The sequence below is a fragment of the Schistocerca americana genome, chromosome 6 (genome assembly GCF_021461395.2).
Source record: "Schistocerca americana isolate TAMUIC-IGC-003095 chromosome 6, iqSchAmer2.1, whole genome shotgun sequence".
Lineage (NCBI taxonomy): Eukaryota > Metazoa > Arthropoda > Insecta > Orthoptera > Acrididae > Schistocerca > Schistocerca americana.
The window spans coordinates 572,985,640-573,008,741 of NC_060124.1; the positions used below are offsets into that span (position 1 = coordinate 572,985,640).

Genomic DNA, 23,102 nt, shown 5'->3' on the forward strand with positions numbered 1-23,102 from the left:
CGAGACAGATTGCGAAATGTGTATGTGAGGGAAAGACTAAAGGAGGAACCAGTACAGGACAGGATAGAAAAATCAAGACTGCAGTGGTATGGACACATGAAGAGAATGGATGAGGGAAGAATTCCAAAGAGGAAGTTTGATCTGCAACTGGAGGGGAAGAGGCCCAGAGGAAGACCAAGAGATAGATGGGTGAAGGGAGTGAAGGAATGTGTGACGAGAAGAGGAGAGAACTGGACGAAGGTGGAAGAGGGGGAATGGTGGAAAGACAGAACACGATGGAGAGGCTTGTGTTCCCGACAGACCCAGCCAGTGGCTGGAAACTGTCCAAGATGATGATGATGATGGATACCCATAGGGGGAATACCCATAGAGACTAGGAGGGTAAAACGTTTAGGGAAGCACCGCTATACGTTACCTTGTTACCTTGTTACCGATTTGTGCTAGATTTGTATTTTGAAAGACCTCATGAAGAAACTGCACTGCAGCTAGGAATTAGACAAATGAAGTCTCCACCGCTTCCGTGGACATGTGCAGTATAATGGGTGATGAGGAGATACTGCTATTGGGTTGTTGAAGATTTGCAGCTATTGACCTCCAGCATCAGTTTGATAAAGTAACGATATCATAGTGTTGTATTTGACTTGTAGTGGACAATCTGTAATAACTGTTGCCCCTCACCACAGGTCTCTCTATGCCTCACACAAGTGCTGAAGATGCTATCTAGGGGCAAAGGGTTGCTCAGTGGCGTTATGTTTCAGAGTCATCCGCAATGGCAGCAGTTGAAGAGGTTCGAGAGACCGCAGCCGTGAACGTGGGCGCCCTTCTTGACGCGGGGGAACGCGCATTCGTGACGCTGGTGGCGGGCGAGACGCGGCTGGCGGCGCACCGGGCGGTCCTGGCCGCCAGGAGCCCCGTCTTCCAGGCAATGTTCCAACACGACACGCTGGAGGCCAGCAGCGGCCACGTCGTCGTCACAGACGTGGAGGCCCCGGTGATGAGGGAGCTGCTGGGCTACATGTACAGCCTCCAGGCCCCACAGCTGCCCGACATGGCACCTAAGCTGCTAACTGCCGCCGACAAGTATGGCGTGTCCGGGTTGAAGGCTGCCTGCGAGCAGCAAGTGACCGCTCAGCTCACCGTGGAGAATGCAGCGGCCACGGCGGTGCTTGCGGTGAGGCATTCCTGCGCAAGCCTGACGGCGGCCACAGTCGCCTTCGTAAGGGCCCACAACTTCCAGGTAATGGCCACGCAGGGATGGGCAGATGCGATGCGCAGACAGCCTGAAGACTTAATCGTAGTGAGTCGGCTGCTTGCTAACCCACCTGCAGACACCAGGTAAGCACGAGACGGGGCGCTCATCTGTGTTTCCTAACACGACCGGTGTGTCTGTGCTGTGAGATGCACCTTTGTCGATGGCTTGAAAAGTAACGTGCTGCTAGTTCTCAAACCTTTCATTGCCTTCTCATGACAGATTCAGTCGATCTCTAAATTGACCTGTGTTTATTACCAGACAAGTTAACTAGCAGAAGTCATGGAACAGCCAAGTTTTTGGAAGCTTTAAAAGTTGGTTTGACTTGAAATTTTCCGCACTTATTTGCAGCAATTAGTTCTGTTACACTTCATGTGGACGACACATTGTTCCTTAAATTTGGCATCAAGCTTCCGAAAAAATTAAACTGTGATACTCTACACCCAGGCGGCATTCTTGCTTTGGGAACAAAGATGTGATGCTCAGCATAGAAGCAGTGACGTTCTCTGAATTTGTTCTGCGCGATCCAAAACTCACTTTAAACTCCTTTACAATAAGAACAATTTAGTTGTTTTCTGTCGCTCTTACTTCTGTTGACATTAAGGAAGCTACAAGTGGCACCATGCTACACAAAAGGAAGTTCAAGAAGAGGGCTTTGTGTATCTTTCTTTAACAGTAAAAGATCATGTTAGTATGCAGCAAGATGAGTCAGTGAGGGTAGCAACGTACAAAGTTTCCCATTTCTCATGTCGCTAGGCTTTAAACGCTCACTGGTTGCAACGTCGAGATGTAGTAAAGTATATGGCCACTCCAACATCAGCCACACAATTAGTGTGCAAGACGACACCCTATACCCGACAGGCGGACCTCTGCACACGTCAGTAGCTTAGTAGCTGACAGTCCCAGCTTTCACAAACAACCAATGACGTGACACCACATATGGCCGACTTGCAGTACTGAAAATATGTGCACTGAAAGATATTAAAACTCAGCATCTCACAAGCATAAGCTGCCCAACCAGGAGTGGGATGTATCCGTCAGCGTATTCGAGAGCTGGCTTTAGTAGGGGGGCAATGGAGCTCCGAGGAAAATTTTGTTGTGAAACTGACATCAAATTATGCAAATTGATCAATTAATTATCACACCCCCTAATGACGTCATGGGTTTTCCCCGGCATCACTCTATAAATTTGGAAATATATCTGATTTTTTTATGATGGTCATCTCTTTCTGTGTAGGTGAGAGACTGAAAATTCGTTAAAAAATTTGGCCGCAACGGTAAAACTCCTGATTACCGGTCCAACTCTCAGATGATATCTGTGGTACTCTCACTCCCGATTCCACACGCCTGGTGGCACGTCATTCATATCAACTTGATAAGCTAATTAATTAAACTGATCACGTGAGACCATTTACAGGGTGAGTAATTTTTTCCTGCAGTCAGATTATGCTCTCCAGGTAACCGTTAGAGACGCTTCCGTGTTATCTCTGAAGTGGGTGGTAATGGTCGCCAAATAGCTGAAGATATCCGAATGGCGTTTTTTCTCTTCATTGTGTTGTCATGCTGGTAGAAGAAAGTCACTTATAATTCTGGCATATTGCTTCCGAACTAATCCTGCCGTGGGGGCACTAGCATGTTTCACTCACTTCTCCATCTCCATCCTTGCAACGCCTCCGCCTCCGGACTGCATGGGAATAGCTGCCCCTACTGAACCGTGTTGCAAACTTCAGCCGGCCGGAGTGGCCGAGCGGTTCTAGGCGCTACAGTCTGGAACCGCCCTACCGCTACGGTCGCAGGTTCGAATCCTGCCTCGGGCATGGATGTGTGTGATGTCCTTAGGTTAATTAGGTTTAAGTAGTTCTAAGTTCTAGGAGACTGATGACCTCAGATGTCATGTGCTCAGAGCCATTTGAACATTTTTTTTTGTTTTTTTTTTTTTGCAAACCTCACCCCTCCATCAGGGCTGTACTGCTCCTGGCTGACATCCCACACTTCGCCGTACCAGAGAGCTGTTATTGATTCCAGAGTCCCTAAACTTGTCCTATCCGTCTTAGAATTTCCACATGATTTAAATATTGCTGGGATAAACCCAACTGACCGCCACATTCCAAATGTGTGTGCGTCTGCAGACCTAGGTTTCCCTCATTATATGGCCCTGTAGAGGTGTTCCTTTTGGCTAGCTTCAAATAAGTGGGCGGATGATTCGAGAACTCAAGTGGTAATCCCCAGAGGTAAGACAATGTGTTTTTGGAGAAACACTATTAAGAACCGACATTTGAAACTACTGTCGCCAACATACATTTTGCATATGACCCTTGAGGATAAGATACGAGAAACCATCGCACATGGGGAAGCATTGATGTAATCTTTTTCACTCGCTCTATTTGCGAGCGGAATAGGAAAGGGAATGACTAGTAGCGGTACAGGATAACCCTCCACCACACACCATACGATGGCTTGCGAAGTAACCGCATACAGTGAGGCGGCAAGGAAACTGGTATGGGCATGCATATTCAAACACAGAGATACGTAAATAGGCAGAATACGGCGCTGAGGTCGGCAACGCATATATAAAGACAAGTGTCTGCCGCAGTTGTTAGATCGGTTATTGCTGCTACAATAGCAGGCTATGAAGAATTAAGTGAGTTTGAACCTGGCGTTAAACTCGACTCACGAGCGATGGGACACAACATCTACGAGATAGCAATGAAGTAGGGATTTTGCCACACGACCACTTCACGAGTGTACCATGAATATCGGGAATCCGGTAAAACATAAAATATCTGACATCGCTGTGGCCGGGAAAAGAGCCTACAAAATGGCGCCAACAGCGACTGAAGAGAATCGTTCAGCGTGGCAGAAGTGCAACCTTGCCACAAATTGCTGCAGATTTCAATGCTGGGCCATCAACAAGTGTCACCGTGCAAACCATTCAATGAAACATCGCCGACATGGGCATTTGGAGCCGAAGGCACACTCGTGTACCCTTGATGACTCCACGACACCGACAGTGGACTGATCATGACTAGGAACATGTTGCCTGGTCGCACGGGTCTCGTTTCAAATTGTATCGAGTGGATGGACGCGTACGGGTATGAAGATAACAACATGAATCCATGGGCCATGCATGTCAACAGGGGACTGTTGAAGTTGGTAGAGGCTCTGTAATGGTGTGGTGTGTATGCAGTTGGAGTGATATGGGTCCCATGAAACGTCTAGATACGACTACAACAGGTGACACGGACGTAAGCATCCTGTCTGATCACCTGCGTCCAGTCATGTCCATTGAGCATTGCGACGGACTTGGGCAATTCCAGCATGATAATTGGACATCCCACACGTCCATAGTAGGTCCAGGAACACTCTTCTGAGTTTAAAGACTTACGGTAGCTGCCAAAATCCCCAGACATGAACATTATTGAGCGTATCTGGGATGCCTTGCAACGTGGTGTTTAGAAGAGATATATACCCCCTCTTACGGATTTATGGACAGCCCTACAGGATTCATGGTATCAGTTTCCTCCAGCACCACTTCAGACATTTAGTCGAGTCCATGCCACTTCGTATTGCGATACTTCTGCATGTTCGCAGGAGGCGCTACACGATATTAGGCAGGTGTACCTGTTTCTTTGGCTCTTCAGTGTAGATCTATATGTAAATTTAGTTTACCTGTTAAGATTTCAAACCCTCCATGACACAAAAATCACGAAAGGGTGTTGACTCTTATTTATCGAGAAAACGAAAGACGGAACTTCTGCTGCTGATTGTCTCACACTGCAGCCACCTCCCAAGACTTGTGTGAGAGGTTGTTACAGGTTTGTCCACAATGCTTAGAGGAAACGGTATAGAGCTCACATCTAAACTCCCCTTTCACCAGAGTATCGCTTATCTGCCGTATTCTCAGGAATCTTTGAGTCTTAGATGCAGAGCATTTGAATCCACCTCATTTTGACGAGTAAGAGATGTCTCATGCCAAGTTACAGACCCTTGCAAATTCCCTCAAAATCCCAGCACGTTCCAACAGCACTATTCTGTCAGTTAGAAGGCTGACAGGTAGAGAGCTTTCATAACGAGAAAAATAGCACATTAACGTACAGGAGGAAATTCACAAACATGCAGAGTATATATGGACTGCACAAAGAAATTCACAAGCATGACACCTAAAATTCATCGATGTCTAGTGACATTCTATAAATATCACACTGTATGTGCCCTAATCTGTTTCTTTGTCTTCCTATGATTACCATGCTAGAAATACGACAGTGTAATGATGACTGAGTCTTCGTTGACATAACAGTGTCTGTCTCTCTATCTAATTGTTATTTTTTGTAACATCATCTGGTAGAAATAAAACCTGGTAGTCAAGGGAAGGCAGGATTCGGTTACGATTGTGGACGAGACCGTAATCAATTACTATCGGTTGCCTTTTACAATTACACACAATTTATTTTAAATCAGTAATTCCAGACTCAACAATAAATGAAAAAATACCACACGTTATTAATGAAGGAATAAACAGCAGTGTAAGCGATAGTGTTTTCAGTGAATTACAGTTTAGCAAATCACCATTAAATACAGATAACAACAGATAATGTTTGAAAAGCAAGCCACTGTGATCTGGGCTGAAGGCCTTACACGCCAGGAATGGCAATAAATTAAAAATTGTTTAAAACTCGCTGCAACTTACAAATTACAGGTATTGAAATATTAAAGGCAAGTCGCCACAAACACAGTATACGGCATCAGACGGCAGGAATGGCAGTAAATAAAGTTTTAAAGGCTTACTGCTAAAATACAAATACCAAATTAGAATTTTAATGCAAGTGATCACAATCATGGCTGAAGGCATTACACGCCAGGAACGGCAATAATATAAAAAAATTCAAACCTGCTGTAAAATAGCAAATACAATAGCAAAAGTTAATTAAAAAATACAAGCAACTGATCCAGACGGTGCTCCAGGAATCAACCTCTGAGAAGGTCTGACAAATGCAACGACGGAACAATACGCCAAAGCCGTAACCGGCGGTCTGCCCTACATCGAGAATACTGTGTTTAGAGCGCCCGTAAAGAGAAAGGAATCATTACCACCAGAGTAGAGGAATCACCCATGCTCTTCGCCTCGGCGACACTACGAGCAGCAACACGAACGCAAGTCACTGGAGAATCGTGAGATATCATAATGGTGGAGGCTTCCCTACTGGGATTGAAATGTACTCATCTTAAAGCTTGCTGGATCCGGTTTACGAGGGGCCGTTCACCCACGCGACCACAGCCCTTCCATCCGGCAGTTCATGCGTGCCGCCAGCGGCCCCGGCGTGTTGTGGCACTGCGCGGACCTGGCTCCTCCTCAGTCCCCAACCCAACTGCAACACTCACACGACCCGGAAAAACAACGACGTTGCCCGTAAGATAGTGCAACAGTTACTACATATCGATAAACGCCGCTGCTGCCACTAGCGTCTGTTACAACGCCATAACAGTCGCATATACACTGTATACCGAAGGAGGTGTTAAACTCCAAAACATGCAGGATCTGGAGAGTTCTTGTGCATTAGGATGGGTGCCATGAGTAGCATTGGTGTTAACAGCAGTTATGGGCTCAAATCGCTCTGTAACTTCACGAGACTTGGAGTGTAGTGGTTATAGTACCCTCCTACTTCTGGTCAGTTGCAAATTAAATCGACAACAGTGTTGCAGGGAGGCTTGGTCAAACACAGTCCAGGAAGATGTTTCAATCTACAAATTTATCCTGTGAATGCGAGAACACTCAGTGACTCCCATCTATGTAGGATAAGATGGCCAATCGTAATCGCAAATTCTGCACAGTGATCCAAATGCTTGAAATATGTAGACAACCTAATTGCATCAGTATAGAATGCTCTCTGGTATACTTTGTTGTGTATGTCTGGGAATTAACCATGAATGGACATACTGCACAGTCATCTATCTACATTCTCAATCTAGTATACAGTACTCGCAAAGTAGTGGACTGATGGTTTAGCGATGATACAGAAATTGGGAATCATTCAGCCGTGTCATTGGTTGGCGTTGAAATTCCGGAAAAACTGGCAAAATTGCTAAAATTGATTCCACTATCAACTGCGGTGCTTATTACAGCACATCCACCCTTATCGACACTGTTTTTCCATCTCATCCGCCCACTGGCGCACTGTTGATTACCACATAATGATCAACTGATACCATATGATTGAGATGGAGAGAGTCTTGGTGGGAGCAATACGTTTTGGGGATGGCCAGCACTAAAAGAGGGATGGAGTGCATGGCTGCAATATGAGGAATCAATGCTCTTGGTCCCTTCGAAACAGAACACTGAGACATCTACTACACTGACAGTGTGGAAGGTGTGATTAAATGTAGAGGTCATCAGGTTCGGACAGCTGTTCAGAAATACTCCACAACCTTTTCCAATTTGCATATGTTGCTTTTCCACATTTCTGTTGATAAGAACACCGCCTACGTCTTTTATTTCAACCACACTGTGTGTTGTGGGAGCAGCATAGTTTACATGATGCAATGTCCAGCTCGTTGTGAGAGCCAATGGATTGAAACATGTTAAGGTCGGTTTGGCACCTGACACACACCCACAGTCATGGCAGAAGAAAGATATGTATGATTGCGTACACAGCTACCATCATATACTGCTTCGATCTGTTACAGCAAAAACTAATGTAACAAACTGCTTATGAAATAACGTCAGAGGAACCCTCTCCTTGTGACAGGTCCGTTCAAATGGCTCTGAGCACTACGGAACTTAACATCTGCGGTCATCAGTCCCCTAGAACTTAGAACTACTTAAACCTAACTACCCTAAGGACATCACACACACCCATGCCCGAGGCAGGATTCGAACCTGCGACCGTAGCGGTCGCTCGGTTCCGGACTGAAGCGCCTAGAACTGCTCGGTCACACCGGCCGGATAGACAGGTCTGTGAAAGCGACTTCGATCACTGGTCACCTGATCCAGTGGACCAATACATGTATATTTAATGGGATTTTCACATATGGTCGATGTCAATGCACAGAAAGTGTTTGTTCCCCGACATATCAGAAGAGACAGATGGGGTAAAATCTTATTGAGTTCTCTACCAGGTGATGCTAGCGAAGTTAACTCCAGTGGATGTTACAAAAAAATAACGATAAGAGACAGAGAGAGAGAGAGAAAGAGAGACAAACACTGTGCTGTCAGTGAAGACTCGGTCACCCTTACACTGTCGTATTTCTAGCATCGCAATCATAGGAATACGTTAAAGGAGATTAGGACATGTACAGAGTGATATCTGTGACCGTAACACGATATCAGTAAATTGTAGGTGCCATGCTTGTGAATTTCTTTGTGCAGTCCATGTATACTTTCATGGTTCTGATTTTCCTCGTGTACGTTAATGTGCTATTTTTCTCGTTATGAAAGCTCTCTACCTGTCAGCCTTCGAAGTAATAGAATAGTGCTGTTTGAGCGTTCTGAGATTTCGAGGGAATTAGCATGAATCTGTAACTTGGAATGAGGCATCTCTTACTCGTCAAAATGAGGTGGATTCAAATGCTTTATGTAGTGTTGGCGGATTTGCCAACACTACGCACACTAATTGAGAGAGGAGGCCGAAATGCACGCGTTAAACTCACGCAGGCTGGCGTGAGGTCTGAAACAGGATACGTAATGAATGCTATAAAGAAAAGTACGTAGCTGCTGGAATACTTAACTTTAATCCATCATTGGTGTACATCGCTCTGGACGATACAAGTTAGACTCTTTAGATACATGCAATATACTGTTAATGGCGCCTTGTAGGTCGTAGCCATTGACTTAGCTGAAGGCTATTCTAACTATCTTCTAGGCAAAGGAGAGAGTCTTCGTCCGTGTAGTCGCTAGCAAAGTCGTCCGTACAACTGGGGCGAGTGCTAGTAAGTCTCTCGAGACCTGCCGTGTGGTGGCGCTCGGTCTGCGATCACTGACAGTGGCGACACGCGGGTCCGACATGTACTAATGGACCGCGGCCGATTTAAAGCTACCACCTAGCAAGTGTGGTGTCTGGCGGTGACACCACACTTTACATCGAAGACTCAAAGATTCGTGAAAATACGACAGATAAGCGATACTCCGATGAAAGGGGAGTTTAGATGTGAGCTCTATACCGTTTCCTCTAAGCATTGTGGACAACGCTGCTACAACCCCTCGCACAAGTCTTGCGAGGTGGCTGCAGTGTGAAACTTGGAGACTCATGCGAAGGTTTTCTACAGAGGGATAATCAGCAGCAGAAGTTCCGTCTTTTGTGTTCTCGATAAATAAGAGACAACACCCTTCCGTGAGTTTTGTGTCCCTATACATGGATGGTTTGAAATATTAACAGGTACACTGAATTTACATATAGATCTACACTGAAGAGCCAAAGAAACTGGTACACCTGTATAATATCGTGTAGGGTCCCCTGCGAGCACGCGGAAGTGCCGCAACACGAAGGGGCATGGGCTCGACTAATGTCTGAATTAGTGCTGGAGGGAACTGACACCATGAATCCTGCAGGGCTGTCCATAAATCCGTAAGAGTGTGATTAGGTAGAGATCTCTTCTAAACACTACGTTGCAAGGCATCCCAGATATGCTCAGTAATGTTCATGTCTCGGGAGTTTGGTGGCCACCGGAAGTCTTTAAACTCACAAGAGTGTTCCTGGAGCCACTCTGTAGCAGTTCTGGACGTGTGGGGTGTCCAATTATCCTGCTGGAATTGCCGACGTCCGTTGGAACGCACGATGGACATGACTCGACGCAGGTGATCAGACAGGAAGCTTACGTACGTGTCACCTGACATAATCGTATCTAGACGTTTCAGGGGACCCATATCACTCCAACTGCACACGCACCACACCATTACAGAGCCTCTACCAACTTGAATAGTCCCCTGTTGACATGCAGGGCCCATGGATTGATGATGTTGTCTCCATACCCGTACACGAATCTCGTACGACCAGGTAACATGTTTGCAGTCATTAACAGTCCAATGTCGGCGTTGTCAGGCCCAGGCGACGCGTAAAGCTTCGTGTCGTGGAGTCATCAAGTGTACACGAGTGTGCCTTTGGCTCCAAATGTCCGTGTCGATGATTTTTCGTTGAATAGTTTGCACGCTGACACTTGTTGATGGCCAAGCATTGAAATCTGCAGCAAATTCTGGAAGGGTTGCACTTTTGCCACGTTGAACGATTCTCTTCAGTCGTCTTTGGTGCCGTTTTGCAGGATCTTTTTCTGGCCACAGTGAAGTCAGAGATTTTATGTTTCACCAGATTCCTGATATTCATGATACACTCGTGAAATGGTCGTATGGCAAAATCCCTACTTCATCGATACTTCGGAGATGCTGTGTCGCATCGCTCGTGCGCCGACTATAATGCCACGTTCAAACTCACTTAATTCTTGATAGCCTGTCATTGTAGGAGCAATAACGGATCTAACAACTGCGGCAGAGACTTGTTGTCTTTATATAGGCGTTGCCGACCTCAGCGTCGTATTCTGCCTGTTTACGTATCTCTGTATTTGAATATGCATGCCTATACCAGTTTCTTCGACGCCTCAGTGTATGTGGTTACTTCGCAAGCCATCGTATGGTGTGTGGTGGAGGATATCCTGTACCGCTACTAATCATTCCCTTTCCTATTCCGCTCCCATTAGAGCAAGTGAGAAAGATTACCTATATTTCTTCCTATGAACGCTAATTTCTCGTATCTTATGTTCGTAGTTCTTATGCAAAATGGATACTGGCGGCAGTCAGCTTTAAATGTCAGTTCTGAATAGTGTTCCGCTAAAAGAACATTGTCTTTTCTCCAGGGATTCCCATTTGAGTTCTCGAAACATTCGTCTACTAATTTGGCGATGTCAGTGTTGCAGTATGCTCAGAGAAACTGAGGTGTGGAGTCTCGTAAATGTTTGGAACGTGGCGGTCAGTAGACAGGTATTTTGTTATTGCTCACTATGTTAGCCTTTCCAGGATATTTAGAAAACACATATGAGATCATTTCTGTTTGCAGGAGGGATGACGGGAAGTATATTGTTCAACATCCATTCAGTTACCGCAGCGACATTTAAGCGCGCAGTCCTGAGACAGACAGGACAACTGTAGCGAGTCTGGAATCATTATCAGCTGTCTGGTACAGCGAGCGGTGGGTTGTCGGCCGGATGCGCTACACCACTGGCGCATGGGCGGGGTTCGCGACTCAGTGCCGGTGGTGGCGGCTGTTCACATGCTATAGGGTTGCAGAGGTATCCAGAGGGTGAAGAAGATAGTGAAACATCCTACTGCCTCCACAGATGGTCAGGTCTCAGCAGGACTGGTTCGGGAGCAGTGTACCAGAGTTCTAAATAACTTACTTCCACTAGTATGACAAGACAACAGAGAGACAGAACACAATTAGCGCTGGGTGTCTTCAGGTATCTGACGATGGTTACCACCCATTTTGGTATCGCAGGAAGTGACTACATAGCCTGTGGGAAGCCTCCGGTCGTGTCATGGAAGTGTCTGTAACGGTCGCCTGGTCAGTGTAATCCTACTTCTGGAAAAAATTACTCACCATGCAAAGGGACTATCATGATCAATTTAATTAATTCGTGTATCAATTTGATATCAATGACGTGCTGCCGGATGTGTGGAAGCCACGGTGGGAGTACCACAGATGTTATTCTAGAGGTGGAGCAGTAATCAGGAGTTATTTCGCTGCGGCGAGATCTTGTAACGAAATTTCAGTCTCTCACCTACGCTGGGAGAGATGACAGGCGAGATCTTGCAACGAAATTTCAGTCTCTCACCTACGCTGGGAGAGATGACAATCATAATAGAATCAGATGTATTACCGAATTTATAAAGTGATGTGTGGTATAAACCTTATATTTACAACTTCTCTGTGCTGTTACCTTAAGAGGGTTCGTATCTGGAGAAGCAATTGGATACTTTAAGAGGGTTCAAAAGTGACATGGCATCCTGTGACAGTGTAGATCTTTTTAGCACTCCGTTATGAGTCAGAAATGAGTGAAATATTCTTGTCCTGTGATGCATGGCGTAACAGATAAGAACAGATTTTTCTACCTGGTGAGGAATACTTAGAGAAGCTATAGCCTATGCCATAGTGTTGTACAGGATTTTCACAAGAAGTAACGAGAAATTCGAGGTGTATAGTCAACAACATCCCTGACTCTGATTTTTTGAAGTGTGGGGTCTATATTGAGGTCGAACTGGTTGGATGATGTCAGACAAAAGTAGTACGCAAATTAGGTTGGAGTGTGACGGGCGGCAGCTTCCCAGCTTTTCAGGTACACAATGTATTCAGTAGATGGTGCAGGACTAGACTAGAGTTGACTGGTCGTTTTTCTTTTCCGTCTTGAGACGCCGTGTTCAAGTAAGATAATGAGCAAAAAAAAAAAAAAATGATTCAAATGGCTCTGAGCACTATGGGACTTAACATCTGTGGTCATCAGTCCTCTAGAACTTAGAACTACTTAAACCTAACTAACCTAAGGACATCACACACATCCATGCCCGAGGCAGGATTCGAACCTGCGACCGTAGCAGTCGCGCGGTTCCGGACTGAGCGCCTAGAACCGCTAGACCACCGCGGCCGGCGATAATGAGCACTACATGCGTAAAAAAATGTTGTACCGTATACTCTGTATCTCCTATGTTTCTGTTGGCTAGGATGCAACTTGTAAATAAGTATAAGTGTGTTTCATTCCCGTTGATGTTGTTATAGGAATTCTGTATACAGGGGCAGGATGTTGCAGGAGCAATGGCACAGTAGGTTACTGTTCCAATATTATATTACCCTCCCAGCAGCAGCTAGTCAGCTGTAGATCGGCGGGGTGCTAGTCCCATATTCTACAGTGATAGCTAGCTGTCCTATTATTAATGCCTCTCATCTTGTTACCTCGTATCCTTCCCATATAGGATTATTGGCTAGACTGGCTGGAGCAGCTCTCTAGTGCTGGATCAATGGCAACTCATATTGTTTAAACAAACAATACATCACACAGTGTACAGACTTACATCATGGAGTGGGGAAGAAAGGTGATTGGAAAGGAGAGTAGGGAGGGCCAAGAACATCCTCTGGTGGTTGTGTTGTGAACTAGACAATTGATCTCCAAACACAAAATTTGATATTCCTGCCAATAAATTTGAAGTTACCACCATTTCTTGAATTTACCACCATTTCCAGGTTTGGGTGTGGAAGGAGGTGGGAAGTGGGGGGACCGGGGGGTAATGCGACCCACATTCCCACTGGGGAAACTCATGACTTTATCAGGGGGTGGGAATCATTAATTGAGCAATTGTATAATTAATTTAATATCAATTTCATATCAAAAGTGTCCTCAAAGCCCCAGTGCTCCAGTACTGGCATTCCTTTCATTATGCCACTTCGTGAATCTGCCACTGTACAGACGAGACCCACAGCTTCGAGTGTTTTTTCTTCCATTTTTTAAATACAAGTTTGCAATACGCCAGTAATTTCAATAGCAAAATTATTTTATTACTCCCAGGCATCACTAGGGTATTTGGGATTACTTTTATGGCACATGAAACTAATTACACGACGAACCTAAGGGTGCTGTTCCCATCCTGGTTGTGTATGCAAGACATACAGTAAACAAGAAGTCTTAAGGACAGTGGCTGTAGGGTATAGCTGTTTTCTTCTCACACATCTTGTGCCAACCTCACAGCCGGCCGCGGTGGTCTCGCGGTTAAGGCGCTCAGTCCGGAACCGCGCGAGTGCTACAGTCGCAGGTTCGAATCCTGCCTCGGGCATGGATGTGTGTGATGTCCTTAGGTTAGTTAGGTTTAAGTAGTTCTAAGTTCTAGGGGACTGATGACCTCAGAAGTTAAGTCCCATAGTGCTCAGAGCCATTTGAACCAACCTCACAAGACAGCAAAGCAGTCCACACAACAACATAGAAGCTTCAGATGGTCTCACAACATGTTGTGACTTTCCCTCACATTCCCTTCTCTTCTCTGTTCAGCTCTGTTCAGCAGTACTTTGATAAGCTCCTTTTCAAAACACATGAACATACTATATTGTATCCTGGAAGAGAAGGTGTCTCTTCCCTTCTGTCTAGCCTGTAGTTCTCTATGGCGTTACTAAAGACAATCCATTAGATGCTACAAAGTTTCTTTCCTCAGTATGGTGATGTCGCTTGTATCTAACTGTCCACAGTTACATGCTGTCTCACTGTACATATGGCAAGTACACAAGTGTGCAAAACTTAAGGATGAAAGTAAGTGTTGCATGTGTCACTCACAAGTGACATTCTTGGTGAAACTGCGACCATTCATTGAGAGAACTGCTACAGTGTAGTACAGAAGGTAACTGAAAGAAGCGTGTATTGAGGCGAACAATAATGACATTTTTATTCAATGACAATAATTACACTGTAATTTCAGTGATTTTAATGTCCTGTGGACATTACAAAGGACGGAACATGGTTGTTAATGGGCTACCTGACCACCACGGACAGCAACGCATGCTGTGTAACATGCTCCTGTGCTGCCCTCAGGATTGGTAAAGTGTTGTTGTGGTAATGCTTTACGTTCCTCCAAAAGTGTGGTTGACAACTGCTGGATGTTCGTCGCTGCACGTGGAGATGCTGCAATATGTCTTCTTGATACTTCCCACACACGCTCGATGGGATTTAATTAAGGAGACAGGCAGATGAGTCCATTTGCCAAATATCTTCACATTACAAGTGCTCCTCGATATGTGCTATTCGGTGCAGTCATGCAATGTCATCCAGAAACATTGAGTCATGGCCCATGCACCCCTGAAGAGGCGCACATAGGGGGAATGGGGGAGCGCCACTGCAACTGGAATGGGTACTTCAAACTAGCTATTTTCTTTGAATAAAACTATCAATTATATTCGCCTCATTGCATTTTTCTATGTTACCTTGCTTAGTGCACTGTAACAAGTTCCTCTGTGGATACTCCTAGTTATGGGACCCCATCTACATGCATAATCCGCAAGCAACCGAACAGTGCATGGTGGATGGTGCCCTATACCACTATTAGTCATTTCGTTTCCTGCTCCACTTGCAAACAGAGTAAGGGAAACAACGACTGTTTATGTGCCTCTGTATGAACCCTAATCTCTCTTATCTTTGTGGTCCTTTCCCCAGTAGTGTTCCTTGGAAAGAAAGTCGCCTTTCCTCAGGGATTCCCATTTAAATTCTCAAAGTGTCTCCATAATACTTGCGTGTTGTTTGCACGTGCTGGTAAGAAATCTAGCACTGCTTTGATGTCTTCCTTTAATTCGACCTGGTGTGGATCCAAAACATTCCAACAGTACTCAACAATGGGTCACACTAGTGTCCAATTTGTGGTCTCCTTAACACACTTTCCCAAAATTCTCCCAATAAACCGAAGTCGACTATTCGCCATCCCTGCTGCAATCCTTCCATGCTCGTTCCATTTCATATCGATTTGCAACGTTACGCCCAGATATTCAAATGACATGACTGTATCAAGCAGGACACTACTAATGCCATATTGAAACATTACAGGTATGTTTTTACATTTTTCTACATTTAGAGCAAGTTGCCATTCACCACACTAGCTAGAAATTCTATCTAAGTCATCTTGTATCCTACTATAGTCACTTAACGATGACACTTTTCCACACACCACAGTACCAGCAGCAAACGCCCACAGATATCTTCCCACCCAGTCTAGCAGATCATTTACGTATGTAGAGAATTACAACAGTCCTATCTCACATCCTTGGGGCACTCCTGACGATTCGCTTGTCTCTGATGAACAGTCGCCATCGAGGACAACATGCTGGCTTCTGTTACTTAAGAAGTCTTCGAGCGAATCACGCATGTGGGAACCTACTCCGTATGCTCTTACAATTATCAATCAGCCGAGGGGCCCCGTGTCACATGCCTTTTGTAAATCAAGGAATATGGACTCTACCTATTCCCCTTCATCCGTATTTCGGAGGGTATCATGCGAGAAAAGGCCAAACTGTGTTTCACGTGAATGATGCTTTCCAAAATTGTTCTGATTTGTGGACAGAAGCTTTTTCATCTCAAGGAAATATATTATATTCGAACTGAGAATACGTTCAAAAATTCTGCAACGAACTGATGTTAAGGATACTGGTATGTAATTTTGCAGGTCCATTCTTATATACATGAGTCACCGGCACTTTTTTGTCGCTCATTTAATCGAGGTATGTTACTTGGCAGTGACGCATCATGAAAAAGTTCCTGAAGCTCTTGCTCTATTTTTAGAATATTATTACATCTGTTACCTGATGGTTCAAAAGGCTCTGAGCACCATAGGACTTAACATCTGAGGTCATCAGTCCCCTAGAACTTACAACTCCTTAAACCTAACTATCCTAAGGACTTCACACACATCCATGCCCGAGGCAGGATTCGAACCTGCGACCGTAGCGGTCGCGCTGTTCCAGACTGAAGTGCCTAGAATCGCTCGGCCACACCGGCCGGCCTCCCTTATGTTAATCACATTTATTACCATTTTTGTTCTAATCAAAAAAGTTCTGAGCATGAAGTTTAAAAAAAAAAAAAAAAAAAAAAAGGGAACCAGAAACTTTAGATCTTAGAACAGCAACCCACTGGACACTTAATAAGTATTTCTGTTAGTACCTGTAATGTTAATACTTCATTTTTCCTTTACCAGGTACCTCAGAGATTGATACGACCCAACACTTTCATAGTTGCCACCGCATTCAGCTCATATTACAGTTCATCACTTGATTACTATTTAATTTCCATAATGCATCTCTTCACTGATTACATATGTACTATCACTGAGTACTCCCTTACCCTCGGCATCACACTCTTTAACCTAAAAATTTGCTGTAGGGTTTCGGTGAATCCCACTTTGCTTGATATTTGAACATAAGTCATGTAAAATTTATCACTCATTGACTGCAAAGGGTTTTAAATTCTGGATGTTAAATATCACTTTTTATTTCTTTGTAATTGGGTCAGTTAGCGCAGTAGCTTTCAGGTGAAGTATATGTGTTATTACATATGGTCCTCCATACAGATTTGAAACTTGGATGTTAGTTCTTCACTCTTTTAGCTTCTATTATGCTTCTTTACTAATACCTATTTGAATCAGCCGTTATGAGATGAAATGGTCGGCTGAAACTAACTGTCACTCATAACTACGACCTGGGTTGTGCATTCTTGTGTCCATCACCACACTGAATGTTGTTTCAGTAATTTTGCCATATGCAGTGCATTTAAGACTGATATTTCAAAAACTTTCTGTAAGATCTTTCCATCCCTAAATATGTTCACAGTCGTTTATTGTTTGATTCCTGCAGACATTTACTAATTGTGTCTAACTTATGTGGCTGCCGTCTTCTTCCTTCCCTACCAATCACATGTCCTAAAAATTTAAGGACATTTAGACAGTTTCAGAGTAATTCCCTGGAAATATAATTGAGATATTAGTTTACCCAATGCTGATATGCGATAGTCCCAGGTTTGTGATGTTATTACTATGTCGACTATATATACCATGATCTTGTATTTCAGATCGTCTCCAATTACCTTAGTAAGAGCAACATTGAGACGTTCAATCGTAACGGCAGAACCCAGAATTGATAAGCTCTATCCTCACACAGAAATGTTATGTATTCGCATGACCTCGCATGTAGTTTAATTTGCCAGTATCCAAATGTTAAATCCATAGTACTAATGTACTTCACCCCTGCAAATACTGTCAACAGCTCTTTAGTTATGAACGGTCTGTCTCTTTCTGGTTGTATCACTCTGTTTAGTGTTTTTTCTTAAGCACTAGATTGACTGTTCCATATTGTTTCTTAACAGCAACCAGTGGATAACAACAATTTATATTTCTATTATATCCAAATCTATCATCCTATTAATTTCATGGCGTACCATACCCTTTAATGTTAGTGGCGTCTTGTACGGTCTCTCAAAGAACAGGTCATTGGGTTTTATCTGTAGTGTGCATTTGAAATCTTTAATCGTTCGCGGTTCCAACCAAAATGTCTCTTTATTACTGGTACATATCTTCCACCGTTATTGTTTGACATATATGTAGGGCCCCTGTGTCTCTCTCTTTGATCAATAGCAGTTTCTGTTGTAAGTATTACACTGTTGTGACTAGTTGGTGTGGAATCGAATCGTAACGATACTAGTTGCTGATTGTGACCTATGGAAAAGTTACAGATCCTGTACAAAAGTGTAAAATATCTCTGGAATCTGTTCTCAGAAGGTCAGAGACGTAAATCAGATAAAGGGACATTGGGTAACTAAGCTTATATGTGCAAATAGGAAAATTAATTAATATTTCTGTCTTTAACGATTCACTATTTTTTCCTCTAATTCTCCCCGGTCTGGTGACCGGCAACTTCGGGAATACATGTATCAAATAACACTGATAAGCCAAAACATTATGTCCACTGCTCACCGCGACGCTGGATGGTGCCTGATGGCGTTGCGGACACGTGACGTGGTAACAAAACTATGTAAGCGGAGCAGGCACAAACGGGGGATCACCCTATTTAAGTTATGAGCTACAAATTGGAAAATTCATTGAGATAAGCGACTTTGACAAAGAGCAGATTGTTATTACGCTGAGCCTGTAAATGAGTATCTCGAAAATGGCGAAGGTGGTCGAATGTCCACGTACTGCTGTCGTGAGCACCTACAGAAACAGGTAGAAGGACAGTGATTAGGCAGCAAATGGTTGGACGTCCACGACTCTTTACAGAAGGTAGGGTTAAGGGGATTGTCTATTCTGTGAAGTAGGATAGATGGTGATATGTAGCATCTCTGTTGAAAGAGCACAATTCTGGTGCAAGCAGAAATTTTTCAGAGCGCACCGTTCATCGTACATTGTTGAAAATGGAGCTCCACAGCAGGCCACTCATACTTGTCCACATATTGACCCGATGACACGGTCAGTTACGATTGCAGTGGGCACGAGACTGTCGGGATTCGACCGTCGATCAATGGAAACGTGTCGGCTCTTTGGGTGAATCACAATTTTGCTACACCAGGTCGACGGTCGGCTCCGAAAAGGGCATCATCGAGGTGAACGGCGGCTCAAATCGTGCAGCGCACTACGGGCACAGGCCGGTGGGAGCAGTATTATGTTAGGGGAGACATTCTCCTGCGCTTACCACGGACCTATGACAGTAATAGAACACACACTGACGGCTGTGAACCACCTACATCCCTTCATGCTTGATGTCTTTCTCGACGGTGACGTCATCTTTTAGCAGTATAATAGTCCGCATCTCAGAGGTACAGCCGTGCTACAGTGATCTGAGGAGCATTAGTGAGCTCATGTTGAAGCTTTGGCGACCAAGTTGGCCTGATGTAAATACTATGGAACCCATAAAGTCGCCATCACCGCGTACAAAAATCAGCGGCGCGTTATTTACACGAATTATATGACCTGTACGTCGACATCTAATGCCACATACCTTCATAAACCTGCCAACAGTCAGATCCCTGATACGCAGAATCAGTAATATGTTTCGTTCCAAAGACGGGAAAACAAGCTATTAAGCAGGTGGTCATAATGTTTTCGCTCGTCAATGAAAAGATCATTAAAAACACGTAGTCCACCAAACATATTTCACTGCTTACATCCATAATGACATCTACTGGTACCTCATCTGTTGTGCCGCGTAGCTTCGGTCAGATGTAATTTTTAATTATACATAGATTCTCAGCTACTGAATCATTCATCATCATATTACATTCATCACATCTAATCAAATGGGAGTGCTGTGATACCGGCTCGCTTGCAGACAGCTTCCGAAGATCAAGCCTCTCTTCCGAAGCGTATCGGTTTTCCATCTGCGTGTTGTTTTGAAATTCTCGATTACCATCTCTGCACCAGCATCTTGATCTACTGTTATGTTTGTTATTATATTCGTTTCTGTATTATGCTTGTCCCGTAAATTGACTATTAGTTTGGCCTTGTCTGTTGTCCTTAATCGTGTTTGTACGATTATTGTCGCAACGCTGTGATTGCCTTTGTATTGTATCTAGCTGTTCCAAATATTTTGAAAGGATGAAAGGCTGTTAACTTTTCTCCAGTCTGTCCCTGAAAATTTATCTCGTGCTATCCATGGTAGGCTGCTTATAATAACTTCTAACAAGTGCTCCTCAGGAATTGGATTATCGAGGTATTTGGCTTCAATTAGCTGACATTCAGCGAAATCTCTGCATCCCGTCCATTCATTACTATTATATGGTTTCGACCCTAGTAATTTGAAGCGATGTTCCTTTTGTGCTTCCGCACTCTAGTATTTAGGACTGAATTCTCTTTCAAAATCAATAAAAGATTTGAAATCATCTACCCTTAGCATACCCAATGTACTGCATAGCCACCGCCTATATACTGTATACTGGCGCACTGTCGGGGAAAATAGGACGAATACTGAGGAAACACCGAGTAGGAACTTTTGCCCGTCCAATAAAACACGAGCATTATTGGGAAGTGTCAAAGACGATCTCGCTTTGCGGAAGGCCGGCATGTACCAGATTCCCTGTGAGTGTGGGAAGACTTACATTGGACAGACAGTGCGCACCATCGAAGATCGTTGCCGAGAACATCAGAGTGACACTCGACTTATGTACCCCAACAAGTCGGCTGTCGCTGAGCATTGTTTGTCCGAAAATCACGAAATGAACAACCAATATATCAGGGTCTTGGCACAGACATCTAAATACTGGGACAGCGTCGTTAGAGAGGCTATCGGAATTCGTACCAGGGATAGACTCAAGAACCGAGATTGCGGCTATAACCTCAGCAAGGCATGGGAACGAGCACTGAGTCTAATTAAAAAGAGGCTCCGCAAAGAAAACGAACGAGCGACCAGGGCGGGCGAGGCAGTTACACCGACACCACCACAGACGCCGCGGCCAGCGTCTCAGCGACCGCCGACGCGCGGGCGAGGGCGCGGACCGCGGAGAAAACGCCTCGCGGGGGGAGGGGGTTTAGGAGGGCCGCCCGCCCTCAGGAGCTCAGTTCGTCAGCGGACCTGACGATGGCGACGTGTCTGATCGCCGAAATATTGTGCCCGTTGGACACTATGGACCGCCAGTACACCCGTGGATTGTTCGAGCAAGGAATACGCCGGGAGAAGTTGAAGAATCACAGGTATGACCTTGACTTTAATAGAACTTTAGAGATCAGAGGTGTCACTGATTGCCAGTTATACACCGAATACGTTCAGTGCAGCATTTATAATTATACAAACAAATAAACATATCTCGTTTTGGACCTGGCCGTTAGTACTAGCTAGAGATGTGCTCCCTTAAACGACGCGCCGCGCTGCCGCGGTGTGTCAACGTGGAGGGCTGGAATGCGTGCACTCTGCCGCGTGGTCACGATGCTGCGTGCTGAAGCGGACAGCTGATGTACCCGTTCTCAGCGACTCTTCGTAGCTTTAATTCGGCAAGTTGAAAACGTAATGAAGTATCGCTTGATTCATATTTAGAAATCCGTTGATGTGAACCGGTTACAACGTGTGACATTGTCGACGAATCAACTCGTTACCGGTTGTTTGTAATGTGGGAAACACGTCATTGATTCTTGGTACTGCGGTTAAATTGTTGTTGAATGTCGAAAATTATAGTTTTCACTGGTAAATATTGATATTCTGCTGTATAATATAATGAATCACATTCAGCTGAAACCTTAGTGTGATTCTTACTGTTCCTTGTATCCTAATTGAACACACTGTATCAGCTTATCGATGTCCGTTTTTACCAGTGCAGTTGTAATTGGAGTTTGCGGATTAGCACCAAGTATTTATACACAGGTATTTTCCGTGAATTTTACACGCAGCGGATATCGTGTGACTGATTATTCCGTCTTGTTTACTTGCATGAAACGTCGCACGTTGCGCACGTGTTTTGAATTTTTTTATTTTTTTTCGTCTCTGTTAATGTTCGTAGGTTCACAAATCCACGACGGCCACGTGCGAGACTTTCTTCTTCTTGTCGCCATCCTTTCACTCGTTTCGGAGGGAGCCCGCCTTCCACCCCTCTTTTCTTGTGAAATGACTACTATTACGTAGTTACAGGCGCCAGTAGGTTCGTAATCTCCCAATCACAAATTATGTCATTATGCTTGTGTGTCAATATTCGGTTCTGAGTAAGATCTCCCTAGTTACCAAGTCCGACGGTCACTGAACTTCGCCGTGGATGGAGCTCCGTGGCACGCCACACTGTTACACAGACTCTTGCGCCCCGCCTGCTATGTATGACGTCACGAGCAGCCGTCTGGCGGTACCGGGATGTTTCCAACATGAAGCAGCACACCGGTCCCAGCAGAACCTAATATCCTTTTATTGTTGTTGTTGTTGTGGTCTTCAGTCCTGAGACCTCCTTTTACTAATAACTATTATTTCTTAAACCTAGTCTCTTGCAATTCGGGATGTTAAATCAACCACCTTTCAGCCGTCTAGTTTCCAAACTTATTTTATTTGGCTGCGAGTTTCGGCGATTTGCTATGCCGTCTTCGGGCCTCTACCGACGTGTAGGAAGATTCCACCTCGGTTCTGGTCAAAACAACGATTAAGAGATCAAATGGTTCAAATGGCTCTGAGCACTATAGGACTTAACATCTGAGGTCATCAGTCCCCTAGAACTTAGAACTACTTAAACCTAACTAACCTAAGGACATTACACACATCCATGCCCGAGGAAGAATTCGAACCTGCGACCGTAGCAGTCGCGCGATTCCGGACTGGAGCGCGTAGAACCGCTCGGCTACTCCGGCCGGCGGTTAAGAGATCGCTATAGCAAGCTGAAATCTAATGATAACAGTATTTCTGGC

The 23,102-nt window shown here is 44.6% G+C and overlaps 1 protein-coding gene across 1 annotated transcript in view; it reads left to right on the plus strand.

Annotated features, from left to right (window-relative positions):
- LOC124619782 (poly [ADP-ribose] polymerase tankyrase-1-like) overlaps positions 1–23,102 on the plus strand; it is an 88,593-nt gene that overhangs the window by 43,551 nt on the left and 21,940 nt on the right. Inside the window, exon 2 of the mRNA XM_047146370.1 lies at positions 759–1,335. Coding sequence (XP_047002326.1) covers positions 770–1,335 — 566 coding nt within the window. The 5' untranslated portion in view covers positions 759–769. The remainder of the gene's footprint in view (positions 1–758; positions 1,336–23,102) is intronic.